This window comes from Marmota marmota, unplaced genomic scaffold, assembly GCF_001458135.2.
Source record: "Marmota marmota marmota unplaced genomic scaffold, marMar, whole genome shotgun sequence".
NCBI classification, from domain to species: Eukaryota; Metazoa; Chordata; class Mammalia; order Rodentia; family Sciuridae; genus Marmota; species Marmota marmota.
In genome coordinates, this window is record NW_025999900.1 from 44,317,365 (window position 1) to 44,335,051 (window position 17,687).

The 17,687-nt window shown below is 42.4% G+C and overlaps 2 protein-coding genes across 3 annotated transcripts in view; one reads left to right on the top strand and one right to left on the bottom strand.

Moving 5' to 3' along the window:
• Nucleotides 1–5,679, bottom strand: part of Vipas39 (VPS33B interacting protein, apical-basolateral polarity regulator, spe-39 homolog) — a 29,460-nt gene extending 23,781 nt beyond the window's left edge. The window contains exons 1-3 of the mRNA XM_015488348.2: nucleotides 5,528–5,679; nucleotides 2,575–2,667; nucleotides 1,142–1,244 (exon numbers count right to left, since the gene is read on the bottom strand). Of these exons, the coding sequence (XP_015343834.1) occupies nucleotides 1,142–1,244; nucleotides 2,575–2,667 (196 nt within the window). The 5' untranslated portion in view covers nucleotides 5,528–5,679. The remainder of the gene's footprint in view (nucleotides 1–1,141; nucleotides 1,245–2,574; nucleotides 2,668–5,527) is intronic.
• Nucleotides 5,680–6,071: 392 nt separating this feature from the next.
• Ahsa1 (activator of HSP90 ATPase activity 1) lies at nucleotides 6,072–14,059 on the top strand. 2 transcript variants are annotated; one of them, XM_015494373.2, is made up of 9 exons: nucleotides 6,074–6,305; nucleotides 7,567–7,757; nucleotides 9,853–9,935; nucleotides 10,339–10,456; nucleotides 11,293–11,381; nucleotides 12,552–12,680; nucleotides 13,122–13,223; nucleotides 13,513–13,564; nucleotides 13,677–14,059. In XM_015494373.2, exons 1-9 carry the CDS (start codon nucleotides 6,226–6,228, stop codon nucleotides 13,847–13,849), a joined length of 1,017 nt encoding a protein of 338 aa, XP_015349859.1. In that variant the 5' UTR covers nucleotides 6,074–6,225; the 3' UTR covers nucleotides 13,850–14,059. The 2 variants fall into 2 exon arrangements, with proteins under 2 accessions (XP_048655029.1, XP_015349859.1); XM_048799072.1 differs by lacking the exon at nucleotides 13,677–14,059 and having other exon boundaries at nucleotides 6,072–6,305; nucleotides 13,122–13,241; nucleotides 13,339–13,555.
• Nucleotides 14,060–17,687: the final 3,628 nt, after the last annotated feature.

Below are 17,687 nucleotides of genomic sequence, written 5' to 3' on the forward strand. Positions count from 1 at the left end.
TTTTTTTTTTTTTCTTTACTTTTATGGTAGTCAGGTACAGTGGCACACTCCTATAATGTCACCTACTTGGGGGCCTAAAACAAGAGGATCCCAAGTCTGAGCCAGTCTGGGCAACTTAGTAAGACCCTGTCTCAAAATAAAAAAGGTCAGTGATATAGCTCAGTGGTAAAGCATGCCTGGGTTCAATCCCCAGTATTGAAAGAAAAAAAAAATGTTACAGTATCCCCCTTTACTTATCTATGTATCTATCTATTTATTGTTTATGGATGCTGGGGAATGAACTTGGGGCACTTTACCACTAAATCACATCCCCATCCCTTTCTATGTTACTCTTTAAAATTCTGAGACAGGGTCTTGCTAAGTTGCTTAGGGCCTCACTAAGTTGCTGAGGCTAGCTTTGAACTTGTAATCCTCCTGCCTCAGCCTCCTGAGTGTCCAGGATTACAGGTATGTGCCCCTGCCACCCAGATATCCCGTTTAAAAAACAACAACAAAAAACTGTGAAGCACTAAGCAACTCACTGAGACCCTGTCTTTAAATAAAAACCAAAAATAGGGTTGGGGATGTGGCTCAATGGTTGAGTACCACTGAGTTCAATCCCCAGTTCCAAAAAAATAATCAGATGGACTCTGCCAAGGTGTTAAGTAGTATTATACAACAGCTAAGCAGTAAGACTTGGTGGCTAAGGAAGTCGGTTCCACCAATTAATTATGAATATTTAAGTTAAGGGTTGCCAAATGTGACTATATATTAGAATCACCTACAATATTGATTAAAAATTGTGACCCAGGAGCTGGGGATGTAGCTCAATGATAGAGCATAAGACCCTGAGTTCAATCCCTAGCACACACACCAAAAATAGTGATATTCCCTTTCCCCCCAAAAAACCTATAGAATCAGAATCTCTGGGGCAAAGCCTAGGAATCTGCCATTTTAACAAGCACCCCAGTAAGTCTGAAATAGCCATGTGGAAACTACTGCTCTATCCTTTCCTGATTTTAAACTTTCCAAGTATGTTCATCTGATAACTGTCTAACCTCATTCCCTTTAGTGACCAGCATTAAGGAGAAAAACAAGTGGCAGCGTCACTAATGACCAGAACTCAGAATGTCAGCACTCTCGGAGGGCCTCTTCTACTTACTTCCCACAGGCTCTCCACTCCAGCTGACTCGCTCCAGGTCGTCGTCATCATCATCATCCACGAAATCTCGAAGGCTATTCACGGCCCTCTTTGATTCCTTTAACTACAGAGGGACATTAGATGGGACGATCGTCACTTCCCACTCCTCTCTTTGATAACTAGGAAGGCTGAACACATAAAACTTAAAGATGGCCAACAGTTTCACTGTCTGCAATCTAAAGTCTAGCATATAGAAAACAAATTATGTTCTAGCCAACACTGCAGTCCAGAGGTGTTAGAGTTAGGATGAATCACAGTTACTTTTGAGTCCTAATCAATTCTTGACAACTTTCAGTGTAAACTTGAGTGAATTTATTTACCTCTCCAAAACTGAGTTTGTTTCTCCATTTGTAAAAAAGACACAATAAAATGAATTTTCCAGTATAGGACATCTTTCAAAAATAAAGTAACCAGGTGCAAGTGGTGCACACCTGCAATCCCAGCTCTTCAGGAAGCTGTGGCACAAGGACAACTTGAGCCCAGGAGTATGAGACCAACCTGAGAGATCCCATCTCAAAAACATTATAAGTGATATCATATGAATAAAAGACCTGAAGTTCTTGGGGAGGGGGTGGAAAAACTGAAAGGAATGAATCATCTCACGAAGGTAAAGTAAGTTGGGTGTGGTAGGCACAGCTGTAATCCCAGCAGCCCAGGAGGATTACAAATTTGAGGCCATACTTGCCAACTTAGTGAGATAATGTCTCAAAACTTTAAAAGGGCTGGAGATGCAGCTCAGTGTTAGGGCATACTTGGGTTCAACCCCTAGTAGAACAAAAAAAAAAAAAAGAAAATAAGAAGGGCAGAAAGTCAGTTTTTACAATCTTTCTTGAGAAGATTTCTCTAGGAAGGTCATTATAGTTTGAATCTTCAATATCCCCCAACAGCCTTTGTGTTAAAGGCCTGGACCCCAGAGTGTTACTGCTGAGAGGTGGAAGAACCTTTGAGAGGTGGGAGAACCTTTGAGAGGTGGGATCTAGTGGGAGGTCCTTGGGTCACTGGGGTCATGCTGTCCAATGAAATCATGGGACCCTACCCGTTCCTATTCCTCTCCTCACCCCCTGGCCATGAAGGAGTGGTTCTGCCACACCACATGTCTCGGCCATGATGTGCTGCCTCATCACAGACACAGAGCAATGGAGCTAACCAATCATGCTCTTTGAACCTCTAAAACTCAGAGTCAAAATGAACCTATTTCTTTATAAGTTGATTATTTATTTTGTTGTAGTGGGGGAAAAGTTGACAAACACAAAAATTCTTTCTGAAAATCTGACCCAAAACATTTCTGAACTGAATGGACACATGGTCAAAAGCTGGGCTACCCAGGATGCAAGAGGAAGCAGTAGTATCATGGAGGTGAATGCGACCTTCAGCAATTATTTGTGGAAACCTACCTGTGAGAGCTCATCATCTTCATCATCAAAGGTGAAAGCCTTGAACTTGGAGCTGTTCCAATACTCCTCCTCATCACCTTTAGTCCGATTCATCTGGAACAAGAAGACAGATGTATGTATCTTTCTGAATCCTTCCCAGAAAAGCTCCAAAAGTTTTCCTTCCAAAAGCTCCAAAAGGTTCACTTTATTCAAGAAACTCTCTGAGGTGTTATAAGGGGTATAAAAATAGTTTAAGACAGTATCATCCTAAAAGACCACAAAAACCAGGCATGGTGGCGCATATCTGTAATTCCAGTGGCTTAGGAGGCTGAGGCAGGAGAATTCCGAGTTCAACGACAGCCTCAGCAACTTTGAGAGGCCCTAAGCAACTCAGTGAGACTCTGTCTCAAAATTTTAAAAAAGGGTAGGGGTGTAGCTCAGTGGTTAAGTGCCTCTGGATTCAATCCCTGTTACAAAAAAAATCCTACAACAGAACTGGGGAATTCAGCACAGCAATGTATACAGGACAAAGCATAAGGCAGGTAAATTCTACAAGAATTCATCACAAACTTTGCTGAAGACACAAAAATCAATGAAAGGACAAACAAAACATAGTAACTATATCCAACATATATCTAGCAAGTGTCACTACTGAGGCACTGTTCTAGGCTCTACTGTGAATCAAAATGACAAGAATCTCCCTCTCACATGTGCTTTTTAAATGCTTGAAAGATGGTAAAGCTATTTAAAAAAGCAGAGCTATCTTGCCTTCAAACCATGATTATTTTATTAACAACTTGGCCAAAATTTAGGAAACAAGAGCATGGCTAAGAAAAGAAAAGACATAAAGAATTGGTCGAAGGACCACAAGTCAGTCTCATAACTATTCTAAAATTAGAGATCATCCTGCAAAAACAAGTTTGTCCTAGAATTACAAACTAAACTATTAATGCCAACAGGATTACAGTGAAAACTATGCTTTAAACCAAGAACAAGAGACCAAAACTTCCACAGCAACAAAACTAACTCCAAAGGCTACACAGCATCAAATTCTAGAGGAAAAAAATGCTGTTCCTTTTATTTCAATAGCACCTTCCTCAATAAAAACTTTATAAACATTCATCACAGGGGCCCTCCTGAGGCTTCTGATGGCACTTAACATACTATACTCTTACTGCCTGACTGTTTTCCACTCAGGGGATACAGGGATGTAAAAGATAACGGTAGGAACTTTCTAATCTCATCCCTTCTCAAGACAGATATCACAAATTGAATCCTACTGGGGGCTGGGGATGTGGCTCAAGCGGTAGCGCACTCGCCTGGCATGCGTGTGGCCTGGGTTCAATCCTCAGCACCACATAAACAAAGATGTTGTGTCCACCGAAAACTAAGAAATAGATGTTGAAAGTTCTCTCTCTCTCTTTAAAAAAAAAACAAAACAAAAAAAAACAATTGAATCCTACTGAACACAGAAGTGGCTTAAAAATCCTTTTTCTGGACTTAATTCTAGGGAGTCAAAACCCAGTAAAAAAGCTGGCAGACATAATGAAATCATCCATTATGGTAGTGCAAGTACAGGTGTTATAGTCAGGCAATCTTGAATTCAAATCTTAGTGTTTGATACTGAACAAACAAGGACAACAACTTCACTGTCAAATCTTGCAGAAAAGACACTATATAGCGTTGCAGTAATAAATAGGACTCAGAAAACCTAACAAAGTTATGTTTTCTTTATGTCTTGGTTTCCTCATTTGCAAGATAGACTTAACAGATGACCTACCTTATGGGTTTGCTTAAATCAATTAAAACATGTAAAGTGCTTAGCACCTGATAGAAAATTAATGCCCATCACTAACATTTATTAATTAATCACTATAGTACCTTGAGAAAAGACAGTAGAAATACTTGCAAGCACTCTAATATGAAAATTCATAAGTGGCCACAAGTTATAAGTGTGTATAAGTCTCTGGCACATATACCATTTCACATAAAACACTCTGTCATTCATTTGATTCTCAGACCAATCCTGTAAAGTAGGCCTGGAAGATTCTTCTTCCATTTCCTTGATGAGGAAAACAAGGCACAAAGGTATTAAGTTTCACAGTAACTTTGATAATCACTCCTATTCCAAATTACAATCCAGGTTTTCTGGCTCCTAGACCATTCCCACCATTTTGTATGGTCCTTTTAATAATGGATTTTTCACTCCTAGGAAAACTAGGGCAGATCTTCACGATGGTAAATATTTACAGATAAGCACAGAATGTGTCTAAAAAAACCCCACACTCTACCAAAAGATTTCTGGAATTTTTTAACCAAACAATGACAGAAGATATCTAGCACCAATTTGTACTTCTAGTATCAAAGGAGAAGCTAGATTTACGTGACAGCTCTAGAAGTTACAATGCAATTAGGAACAATTTAAACAGTAACTTAAAAAGGTGCTTTAACGTGACTGAAAATATTTCAGAGGCTTGTCCCTTTTGTCACCTGTATACTGACAGCCCACAAGGCAGGGTGATACCTCCGAGGGAGAACAGGAAAGTGACGTAGGAAAACAGAAGGATAGGTTAAAAACAAAACACAACCACGACGTTCTCCATCTAAGCACACTTTAAAAACCAGCTACTGAGAAGCAGCCTCGGTTTCCAGGTGAGGTTTGTGAACTGAGGGAACGTGGGATGTCTCTACAGACGAACGTCCAGGAAAACACGGCTCTACGGCAATTTGCCAGTGCTCGGCGGATCCCTAGCACTGTAAATGCTCGTTGGGAACCAAATGTCAGATTTTGAAGTCAATGTTGGGGCTCACTGGAGACCCAACCCCAAGCACACTCCGGCTCCCAAGGGTAGCCCAAACTAGAATCAGGCAAGCGTGGGGGTGTAAGGACGCTTCAGAGAAGGGGGAAATATTATGATGCGAAGAGAGTGGACTCGGCCGGATACGCGGCACAAGGGGCTTGGGACACCCTCACCTCTTCCACACCGAGCCCTCCCTCTCAGGACAACGCCAGCCTCGGCCACCGGACCAGCCTTTCTAGTCAGAGCTGTGCGGCCCAGAGAACGGGCGGAAGGGTTCAGTCTCAGGGAAGTCTTGGGTTAAGAATGCTGTCGCAACGCATTCTGGGAGTTGTAGTTCCTTGGCCTCGGTGACCAGACGCTGTCCCGAGGAGCTGCGGGGCTTCTTGACTACTGTCCCAGGAGCCCCCGCGTGCCATGCTAGGTCATTTCCTTTACTTTCACCCGACCTTCCGCGGTTATCCAAAGGGTCACTTAACAAGACTACAACTCCCATGAAGCTCAGCAAGACGGATTTAGGGAGTAAATAAACAATGAGTCCTATTCTTTGTGTTCTTACGGGTGAGCAATGGTAATGTGAGGGGCTGGATTTCGGGACCTTTCGGGGATAACCTGAGAGAGTATAGAGGAACTCCAGGGAAAGCGGAACCTACTCTACTCCACGGGCTGGCAAGTTTGAACGGAAGTACCTGGTGGGAGTGGGGAGGAGCCGGAAGTTGAGGCGGGGAGGGGTGGGGTGGAGGGAAAAGCAAGCCAGGAGGTGCTGCGACCGCTTCTAGTAGTTTCCAGGCGCTGCCGGGCGGCTGGGACCAAGCGGTCCTGAGGCTGTGGCTGCGGCTGCTTGGGAGCTAGTGGGGGCGCGATAGGAAAGCCGATGGCCAAGTGGGGTGAGGGCGACCCACGCTGGATCGTGGAGGAGCGGGCAGACGCCACCAACGTCAACAACTGGCACTGGTGAGGGTTAGCGAGGCAGGCCGCAGGAGCACTGCGACCAGGCTGGGGATTTGGGGTTCCTTGAACCTCGGCTGGGGCCCAGGCAGGCCTGTCCTGGGCTGGGGGTGGGTGCTTCCTACGGCAGGCGTTCGCAGTCCCGGGCCATTGCATCCCTGGCCTCCGTCTCTGTTTGGGGCAAAGGGGTCGGCGCAGACCGCTGCGTCCCCGAGGAAGAATTTCATACAGAACAGAACGCCCAAGTTGCTGCATCCAGCCTCATCAGGGAAATGCGTTCTACACGTGGCCAGAGAAGTCAGGGAGACTCCAGCTCCCTTGGGCTATGTTGGGAGATTGCTGTGGAATTGTGGGGCCCAGGGCGCTGTAATTCCTATTTTACGGCTTGCGGTGAAATTACAGTCAGTCGTAGGGGTCTGCCGCCTCAGTTCGGAGGGAAAAGGTCCGCAGGTGCGCAGAGCGCCGGGATGCTGCAGCCTCTCACCCGGAACTGCTAAGTTGGTTGTGTTGTAACTCCAGGTTGCCGAGCAATCTTGGGTTTTATAGCCTGACCGTTCTTAGAAGATTGCCCTCCTTCATGAAATCTTCCAGAAGTAATGTTTATTTATCTTTGAACTCTGTTGACCTTTGTTCATAATGTCTACTGTGCTTTTCCTCTGTTGCATCTATTCTCGCTATTATTTTAAGTTAATGTGAAGGAAAGAAGAGTGATTTTTCTCTATCTCATCCATCTATCTCTTTTTTGCCATACACGAAGTACTTGACCTGATTTTTGTCACTGTTGTTTTTGAAATCTGGACTTAAGTTTTTATGGCCACATAGGGAACCTAGAATGTGTAAGACGTTTATAATAGCACAGCCTAAATCTGATAAGTCAGAACTCTGTACTACTGAAATCACAGTTTGCTCTTTACTGGGCCTTTTAATTAAAACTGTGTTCCGTGGTCCTGACCTCGGCAGCATGTGCAGTTTTCCTTTTGGTCAGATGGGGGCGCCACGTTAAAAAGTCAAGCATCATGCGAGAACTTTCTAGTTAGTTTGTGCCATTCTGTACAGTACTTGTCTTGGTTGATAATATGGCACTTAATGTTTTTCTAATAGTGACATGTTTATGGACATGCTGGAGTGGGACTGAGAGTTTTTGTGGATTTGGTTGGTTTTGTTTTCTCCAAACTATTGGTCAGACCTTTAACCGTGCATTCTCTTACATAGAGCAATGTGTCCTCAATTTGACTGCTGGTCCATAGCTTTGTGGGGTTTTTTGCAGGACAGAGAGGGATGCTTCAAATTGGTCCACAGAAAAACTGAAAACACTGTTCCTGGCAGTAAAGGTGCAAAATGAGGAAGGCAAGTGTGAGGTGACAGAAGTGAGTAAGCTTGATGGAGAGGCATCCATTAACAACCGAAAAGGCAAACTTATCTTCTTTTATGAATGGAACATCAAACTAAACTGGACAGGTAAGTATTTGCTGGGCTGTCAAAAAATTAACTGCATTTCCAGTGACCATGCTAGAGAGCTGGAGAAAACAGTTTTTGAGCAATTAGGAACTCTTAAAGGGACAAGTCAATGTTGCTTTTGAGTACATCAGTATTAGGTGCTGAAATTGCTCTGCCACTTGGGATCCTAAATAGAATCCCTTACTCTCTGGGTTTCCTGAGTTCCACTAATGAAGTGGCTGGGCACTGCATCCTTGGGCCTTGAGTTGGGATACATAATGTCCTGTTTCCTCAGGCTGGCAACCTTTGTCTTATGAAAAGAGGAGGGAGTTTTGTTGTTGTTGTTGCTTTTTTGATTTTTGTTTTGTTTTGTTTTGTAGCAGGGCTTGAACCCAGAGGTACTTTGTCACTGAACCAGCCCTTTGTATTTTGAGACAAGGTCTCCTAAGTTAGTTAGGGCTTTGGTAAGTTGCTGAGGCTGGCTCTGAACTTGCGATCCTTCTGCCTTAGCCTCCCAACACATGTGCCACCATGCCCAGCTTTTGTATATATTTTTTTAGTTGTAGATGGACACTACGCCTTTATTTTGTTTATTTTTATGTGGTGCTGAGGATCAATCCCAGTGCCTCACACATGTGAGGCAAGTGCCCCACCACTGAGCCACAACCTCAGCCCCATGCCCAGCATTTTAAAATAACAGTCTGCCCCCCACCCAACTGTTCCCCAGTGCTAGTGATTGAACCCTGGGCCTTGGGCTTGCTAGATAAGCTAGACTGAGCTGTAGCGTCTGCCATTTCTCTTTGCAATGTGAATCTTCAGTAGACCACTGTGTTGATGAAATTTATATATGACTAATTTGGAGTTGTATTATCTGTCTTCTTATTTAAAATGTCTCTTCTGTGGCAATGTTAGGAAAGAATTGAGGTGATGTGTATGTACCACTTGGATGATCCTAACAATTCAAAGGCTGAATTTTAAAATGCATAAAGCTGAGCTTGGGATGTGGCCCTGTGGTAGGGTGCTTGCCTAGCATGTTCAGTCCCCAACACTGTAAAAACAAATAACCCCATAAAGCTAAAGAAGTATGAGATAGCCACTCTGTCTGGGATAAAGCATGAATAAATTTGCACTTCGAATTTTTCCTCAAGTGAATGGAAATAATAAAAGAGAGTGAAAATATATAACTATGTTCATGATTTTGGTTTTTAAACTATATCTAAACTCTAGAAGGTACCTCATATTTTGCCCTGTCCTCTTTTTATAGTTTGAGAAACTTAAGCCTCAGAGAGGTGAAGGTAAATGTTGGTTAACTTTGAAAGTCAGTTTTGCTGTAGTTCAACATGTGTTCTTAAAAGTTGGTGCACTGTGCAAAAATCGTTCAATAAAAACCAAGTTTAAAAGGAAGATGAGACTAGGGACACCATACCCCATAACTATCAGTAACACAGTTTTACGTGTTAAATGAGAATATGTAAATTCAATAAGAAATATGTTGTCTCACCTTGAAAAAAACCTAAAGTTTCCTTGTGGTATTGGAAATCAGAGAGGTTGAGCTGAGGGCTGTTGTGAAGTGGTGGAGAGACAGTCATGAAATCAGAAGGAATGTTCCAACACAAGCTGTGTATGGTTGTGGCTTATAGCATGCAGTAAACTCAGGTCATGGGTGGGTAGATCTTTGAGATGTGTGTTTTATGTATTTGTGTGCTGCTTGATTCAGCTTTGTGTAGTTCTCTGTGTTTGCCTAGTATTGCTCTTGTATGGAATCACATAGAAGCAAATATGAAATTCTCATGATCAAATTGTTCTCTATATAACTATCACATTGGAATAACATTATCTTTTCAAAGCAAATGTTCTAGCAAAACTGACTGAATTGGCTCTTGACCCAAATTCTCCTTGGTAAAATTCATGCTAGTGCCCAATCTGTGTAGCTCTTGGTTCTACACTGTAATAACACAGTTGGCCTCCAATAATCAGGTGAGGAAAAACTTTGGGATAGGGGTTGTGGATTGTATCTGGCATGTGGCATTCTCTCAGAACAAACAGTTCAGCTATCTAGAACATTTAGAACAGAGACCTCTCCTATGAAGCAAACTAATGACATTGCTTTTGACAGGTACTTCCAAGTCAGGAGTTCAGTTCAAGGGACATGTGGAGATCCCCAATTTGTCGGATGAAAACAGCGTGGACGAAGTGGAGGTTTGTGCTTGCTGACTCCTTATCAGAGTCCTCCTTTTCCTCTTATTCTCAGATGAGAAAAATGTCCTGTCATTCAAGTTAGTAGCCCAGACTTCATCCAAACATTCAGAACTGCAGTCTGCAGATAATTTTCTAGGTATATGATGTCATTGGATGCTTCCAGAGCAACATGCACTTATTTAATTTCTTTTTTTTTTTAGCTAGTGAAATGGATTCTAATACTGGCCACCTTTGCCTTAGCAGAAGGACTTGAGAAGGAACACTAATAGGGATTGTCTGAATGCTCCAAGCCTGCACATTTCCTTTAGAAATGGTCAGCAGTTATCTGATTGCTCAGTGCCCACGTTCCATGATGTGGGTGTCCCTCAAGTTATTTACCACTTACTTCTGATCTTTCACCCAGATCAGTGTGAGCCTTGCCAAAGATGAGCCTGACACAAATCTCATGGCCTTAATGAAAGAAGAAGGGGTGAAACTTCTAAGAGAAGCAATGGGAATTTACATCAGCACCCTCAAAACAGGTATCCCTTGAGCAGTTATGTGTGCCTTGAGGAGGCAGTCTTCCCCTTGTCACTGAAGGACCTGACTGTCCTGTTTTTGGCAAATGAGTCAAGATTTGGGAGGAGTGGGCTTATTTTCATTTCCAATCTGTAAGTTCTGAGTAAGAGAAAGCTGTAGAACTTCATTGTCTAATATGTAAGCTATTAAACTCTTGAACTGTGGCTAGTCCAAATTGAGATGTGCTGTGCATTTAAAATACTGAATTTTGAAGACTTGGTATCCCCCAACCCCAAATGTAAAATATCTCAGTAATGTTTTAACATTGGTAACATGTTGAATGTTAGTTTGACTGCATTATGTTAAATACACTAGTAAAATTTACTTATTTCATTACTTTTCAATGTGATTACTAGGAAATTTTAATTACATTTGAGTCTCATATTATTCTTCAATTGCCAGCACTTATGTAAGGGTTGACATCCCCTGGACTGTTTTTGACACACATTTTCCAGGGATGTTTAGAAGGATAGAACAGAGGTCAGCTCAGCTCTTCCCCTGGAATTTCATTTCTGCCAGTGTGTTCTGATCTTGGTGCTGGAGTACATACAATAACCATCAAAAGAACCAGCATGACAGTGGAGTAAAAGGACTAAACATGCAAGTGCTACTCCATTTACTGGATACCTTGGTTAATAGACCTCACATGCATTTAACAAGTTGTAATGCTTAAAGACTTCCTCTTCTATTCACTACCTCATTCTTGCTTAAAATGGCTGTGTTTTGTCAGATTGTAACAAAGTCACCCATCTCATCTACTAAGAAATGACTTCAATGAGCTGGGATTTTGTCTTTTCAGAGTTCACCCAGGGCATGATCTTGCCAACAGTGAATGGAGAGTCTGTAGACCCAACAGCACAGCCAGCACTGAAAACTGAGGAGCGCAAGGTAAACAGTATTCCCAGGTGATGTGGGGAGGGTGTATGCAAAGACTGTTGAGACTGCTTTTCTCATTTCACATCAGTTTTTTCTGACCTTAACCTTGAAGCCAGAGCAGCCTATGATCTGCTCTTTTTGCTTTTTAGACGGTCCACAATATGTAGTTATCTGTGTATATTTAACCCTTTTTTTTTTTTTTTTAATGCATTTATAGTAGACCCCTAGAGCAAAGGGAAGCCATCTGGGATTCAAAGTGTGATTTTCGATTGAACTTAACACCATTTGGGAGTTAAAAGTCTTTTGTGGTGTTTCTGACACCGGTATTGGTATTTCATACTTAGATATTAAAGATCTCATCTCATACACTAACTTCACCCATCAATAAATTCTACCTCATCCCATTTGTAGTGAGCAAATATTTTATCTAGAGATGTAGCGTTTGTGTGGTTCAAGCTCTGTTTGGTTTGGAGCCCTGGTATATTTGTCAACACAGTGAAGAGTATTCTGGAGATGGGGAGGAGATGCTCACTCCTTTGGTGGGGGGCAGGATACCAGGGATCAACCCAGTGTCTTGCATGTACTAGGAAAGCACTCCACTACTGAGCTTGTACTCATAGCCGTTCCTTCAGCTACTTGGATGTTCTGCTTGAAAGTCATGCTAAGCTCCTCAGAAGTGCCTAAGGAAGCTGGGTGTGGTGGACACACCTGTAACCTCAGCTACTTGGGAGGCCAAGGCAAGGAAGATCATAAGTTCAAGGCCAGCCTGAGCAACTTTGTGTCTGTCTGAAAAATTTCAAAAAGTTGGGGATGTAGCTCAGTGATAGAATGCTTGCCTTGCATGAGCAGGGCTCTGAGTTGGACCGTAGTACCACACACAATAAAAGTGTCTTAACAGTGGGCTTGTCCTTGGCTGATGGTTTTTTTTTTTTTTTTTACATTTTTAGTTGTCAATGGGCACAGTACCTTTATTTTTTTATGTGGTGTTGAGGTTCAAACCCAGTGCCTCACATGTGCTAGGCAAGCGCTCTACCACTGAGCTACAACAAATTCCCTTCAAACGCCTTGAGTAATTATCTTTAGAGATGACAATTTTTATGAGAATTCATGGGAGGTCTGTTTTGCAGCCATATTGAGGTTTTATCACTCCTAAACAGACCCTTTCCACTTTCACTTTCACAGACTAAGTCTGTTCCTCAAAAAACCCAGGCCAAACCTGTTGGTGTCAAAATCCCCACTTGTAAGATCACCCTTAGAGAAACCTTCTTGACATCACCAGAAGAACTCTATAGAGTGTTTACCACCCAAGAGGTAAGTATAATATTGTCCGTCAGGCCTCACGCGGTCTGCCCTCCCAGGTAACTTGGGTTGTGGTTGCGCCAACTTAGCATGCAGGGGCGGTACCCATGGCCTGAACCATGAGGCTTCCCTGAGGCAAATAAAGGCAAAGGGAAAATCACCTTTGTTTAGCCACGTATCAAAGCAGACTTTCCCATCCTCTCTCTTTTTTTCCTACTTGTACTAGTTTGGGGTCAAATTAAGTGGGAACCAGTCTTATTGTTAGAAAAGTGAATGGGCCTAAAGGAGTGGCATCATGGAAGAGAATAGAGAGACCTGGGACTTGCTCACTGGGCAGAGTGGCATCTTTGGAAAGGAGAGTTCAGACATGCCAATTTCAGCTAGCATCTGTTCCTGGGTCCCGATGAGAGCCATGCATCTTCTCCCTGCCTCTTTTTTTTTTTTTTTTAATAGCTGGTTCAGGCCTTCACCCATGCTCCCGCAATGTTAGAAGCAGACAAAGGTGGGAAGTTTCACATGGTAGATGGCAACGTCTCTGGGGAGTTTACTGATCTGGTGAGTACCTGCTGGCCCAAGACCCAGGTTCTAGCCTTTGTCTGGTCAGATGAGAGACAAACTTTCATTTTTTTCCTCAGCTTGTGGTAGGTAAAATTTAAGGCTTTAAAACTTTTTGGTTAATAAAAATATTTTGTTTTATTTTTTAAAAGAATGCTGCAATTTGAATTCTCTCAAAAGTAATATAATTTCACAGATAATAGACTCCTACAGAGACAGACGGCTAACCTTAGCCAGGATTGGGTCCATTATAGTCTGAACTATAGACCGGGCTTTTTGATTATTTTAGGTTCCTGAGAAACATATTGCAATGAAGTGGAGGTTTAAATCATGGCCAGAGGGTAAGTAAGCATTGTTTGTGTTTTGCCGTCATCCCCAGAACGTTTTCTTGTCCCCTAGTCTTAAACCTTTGTGGAAATGCTGGATCTGAAATCTCTCTCTGCCTTTCCCCAGGACACTTTGCCACCATCACGTTGACCTTCACTGACAAGAGTGGAGAGACTGAGCTGTGCATGGAAGGCCGAGGCATCCCTGCCCCTGAGGAAGAGCGGACACGGCAGGGTTGGCAGCGGTACTACTTTGAAGGCATCAAACAGACCTTTGGCTATGGCGCACGCTTGTTTTAGGGGGCTCCAGCCCGCCTGACACTTCAGTCCAGCCTCTCCTGGCTGGGTCTCTTGACTCACAGGATTGCACCATCCCAACCGCTAACTTGGGGTCGGGGTCCCTCCTTTCCACAAATACCTTGGGTTTGTGCATGTTTTCTGCTGGGTGGGATCAGAGGGTGATTTCTCTTTTATGTGTACATACGCTAAATAAACATAATTTTAAAAACATTTGCGTCTGAAACCTGTGTGACGAGGTGGCTGGTATTGGGTTCCCTTAAAGGTTTTGAATTAGGAAAAAAGAACAGGCGAGGCTTGAAGGCCTCAGCTGTGTTCTAGAGAAGTATATATAATTAAAAGGTACCAAGGGGNATTTAAATCTTGGGTTTCTTGTGTATGAATATATTTGCTATAGTTAGAGCCCTGATTTCTAAGTATCAGCCAAAATCTAAACAGCTGACACTGAATTGTTTTAATTTGGAACAAGGACCATGACTTTTTTTTTTTTTTTTTTTTTTTTCATGGTGTTCAGAGAAGCTGCTGCATTTCTGGTATATTAGGTATCCCTCCCAGAGTGAGAAATTCCAGGCCACACTAGGACCCTCAAGAGAGGAAGAAATCATCCTTATTAAAAGTATTTTAAGAGGCAGGGGGTGTTGTGGGGATTGGAAGGACGGGAGAATGAGACACTATTACCCTATATACATGTATCATTACACTATTGGAGTGACTGCCATGTATAGCCAGAGGAATGAGGAGGTGTGCTCCATTTATATTCAGTATGTTAAAATGCTTTCTACTGTAAAATAAATACATCAAGACCTCAAAAATATATATTTTAAGGGGCTGGGGATATAGCTCAGTTGGTATTTTGTCTGCTTTGCATGCACAAGGCCCTGAGATCAATCCCCAGCACCACATGAAAATAAATAAACAAAGGTATTTTATCCATCTATAACTAAAAATATTTTAGTATTTTAAGCCAGGGGTGATAGTTCGCACTGTAATCCCAGTGGCTCAGGAGGCTGAGGCAGGAGGATTGTGTTCAAAGCTAGCCTTAGCAACTTATGCCCTGTTTCTAAATAAAATGCAAGGACTGGGGATGTGGCTCAGTGGTTAAATGCCCCTGAGTTCAATCCCCGGTACCAAAAAAAAAGTATTTAAAAATGCCTGGTACCATTACATGAGTTTACCAGACAGTGTGCCAAGTGCCGGGAACACATTCTACTGTGGGTCAGACTGCCACACTAAGTTTCAACTACCTGAACATGGAGCTACTTTCCCAGACAAGCCTGTCCTGGCATCTATTTTTGCCTTTTTTATTAGGTGGCAACAAGACCTGCAGGCTAATCCTACGTGACTTGGCTAAAACTTTGTAATTAAAGTAGAAAATCAGAGTTCTGATCTGGATCATCTAGACACCCAAAAGCTATTCTCAGCTCAAATTACTCAGATGAGTGCTGGACTGAACTTATTCACATGTAATTCGACATTACATTTGCCTCCTAGGGCACCCAAAGAGAGGCCATTTAAGTTAAAAAAAATCAAACAAAGCAAACTTGGGCTCCAGCTTGAGTCAAATCAATGGGCTCCTCCTAACAAACCATTAACAAAAAACTGGAGCCCTTTCAAAAGCCTAGCTAGAAAATTACCAGTTCCAGAATACTTACAGGAAAATGGGGAGAGATCACAACAGACTCAGTAACAATTCTCACCCCTAGTACTGAAGGCTCTTCAGTTCTTACCACTGTTACCTTGTGCATCAGTTGGCCAATTGAGCCTAAAAGGCAGGGCGTCACACTAATCCCAGCAGCTCGGGAGGCTGAGGCAGGAGGATCATGGCTAGTTCAAAGCCAGCCTCAGCAAAAGTGAGGCCCTGTCTCTAAATAAAATATAAAATAAGGCTGGGGATGTGGCTCAGTGGCCTAGTGCCCCTGAGTTCAATTCCTGATACCCCCCCCCCAAAAAAAATAAATTAAAAAACAGAACAATGCCACTAATAATAAAACCATAGACTTGTTTTGAACAGCAAATGTTTCACTTCCTAACCCATTGGGCAAATTATCTTGCCTGTGAAACGGGTATAAGCACCTTATGAATGCTTCAGGATGATCGATGTAGAAGTACTGATAACTGGTGGCATTTAGCTTAAACCTGAATTGATATTTCAAAATGCTAGTTTAGACCAAATTGCAAATACTAAGCCAACAGTCCTCCAAGACTAAAAACCACCTGGGGGAACCTGTTGAATATAGAAAAGCAGACACCACCTAAAAGTTCTTTAGCAGATATGGGGTATGACCCATGAACTTTCATTTTACTATCTCAGGAGATCCTGATATCTGATGCATTCTTTTGAAGTACCTCAACATGTGAGGAAAATCTAGATGTAAGCAAAGAAGCCCCTCAGGGATCTTTTGTGAATAGTGGAGCAAAAGACCTGAAATATCCTATCTTCTAGGAGAGGGAAGTCAGCAGCTCTGACGGTTTTGTACTGTTGGTTGTTTTATTGTTATTTAGAGTAGTAGGCATTGAAGCCAGGGATACTCTACCACTGAGGTACATCCCCAGCCCTTTTGGAGACAGGGTCTCACTAAATTGCCCAGGCTGGCTTTGAACTTGCAATCCTCCTGCCTCAATTTCACACGTACGTAGGATTACAGAGTGTGCCACTGCACCTGGCTCTGTTGGTTGTTTTAGACTCTAGTAAGAATTCAGTTTGGGCTGGGGATGTGGCTCAAGCAATAGCGCGCTCACCTGGCATGCGTGTGGCCTGGGTTCGATCCTCAGCACTACATACAAACAAAGATGTTGTGTCCACCAAATACTAAAAAATAAATATTAAAATTCTCTCTCTCTCTCTCTTAAAAAAATAACATGCATGCATTAAGGAAGAACTCTCATAAAAAATATATAAATATTAAAAAAAAAAAAAGAATTCAGTTTGATCAATCTTGCCTAGCCTGGGTCCTTTTTGAGGCAAACCCAAGGGAGAAAGATTTGGCAAACCATCTTGGCATCTGGGGCAGCTGTTAAGTAGATGGTATTCATGCTGGATGTTTGACCATGGATGAGCCCCAGTGTCGGGGACTGGAAGAACTGCTGGTCAAGTCAGTGAGGTTTTCTGGTTTCTGGGCCTCCTCTTGGCCCTGATAGAAACTATTTCTAAATTCTCTCTTTACCAGTTTCAATGACCCCTTCATCGGTGCTTCTCCTACCACACAGGTGTTCCTTCAGCCTACAGCCACCTGCCCAGAGTCTCTTTCTTCTTTGCATAGCTTGAATAAACTATTGCATGGCTGACCTACTCCCCAGCCCCTCAAGGCTTCTCTCCTTGTTCCACCCCACTTTTGTTTATCTTCTTTCATTTATGGCCTAACATAGTAACAGTTGTCACTTGAATAGTAGATTTTAAGTGGGGCTACCTAAATCCAATTTGAGTAATAGTCAACTACTAGGTATTAATTAAAACTAGTGTGTTTAAGTGCCAAGATAAATTCTATTAGAAAGGAGGTGTCTACACAGTTCCTGACAGACTCTGGGATGTCTCCACCTTGTTCTTTAAAAAATAAAATAAAAGTTTCTGCCAAGAAAATTAAAACAAGCTAGGCACAGTGGCACACAGCAAGACCCTATCAAAAAAAAAAAAAAAAAAAAAAAAAAAGTAAAACATACTTGCATTAGTCTTATGGAACTTGACTCCCATGCGGTGACCTGAAATACTGCCTTCTCTGATCTTCTAATATTCTAGATGCACCAGAGTATTTTTAGGTTGTAGTTCAAGACCAGATTAATAAACTTAACTTGGAATAAGATGGTCACTGGAAACACCTGGAGCATCTCCAAGTGGTAGTTCTGA

Bases quoted from the DNA above. Each gene is read 5' to 3' on its own strand.
- Ahsa1 (XM_015494373.2), top strand. From the start codon at position 6,226: ATGGCCAAGTGGGGTGAGGGCGACCCACGCTGGATCGTGGAGGAGCGG. The intron at 6,306-7,566 runs GTGAGGGTTAGC...GGTTTTTTGCAG, and splicing joins AACGTCAACAACTGGCACTG to GACAGAGAGGGATGCTTCAA. The intron at 12,681-13,121 runs GTAAGTATAATA...TTTTTTTAATAG, and splicing joins GAGTGTTTACCACCCAAGAG to CTGGTTCAGGCCTTCACCCA.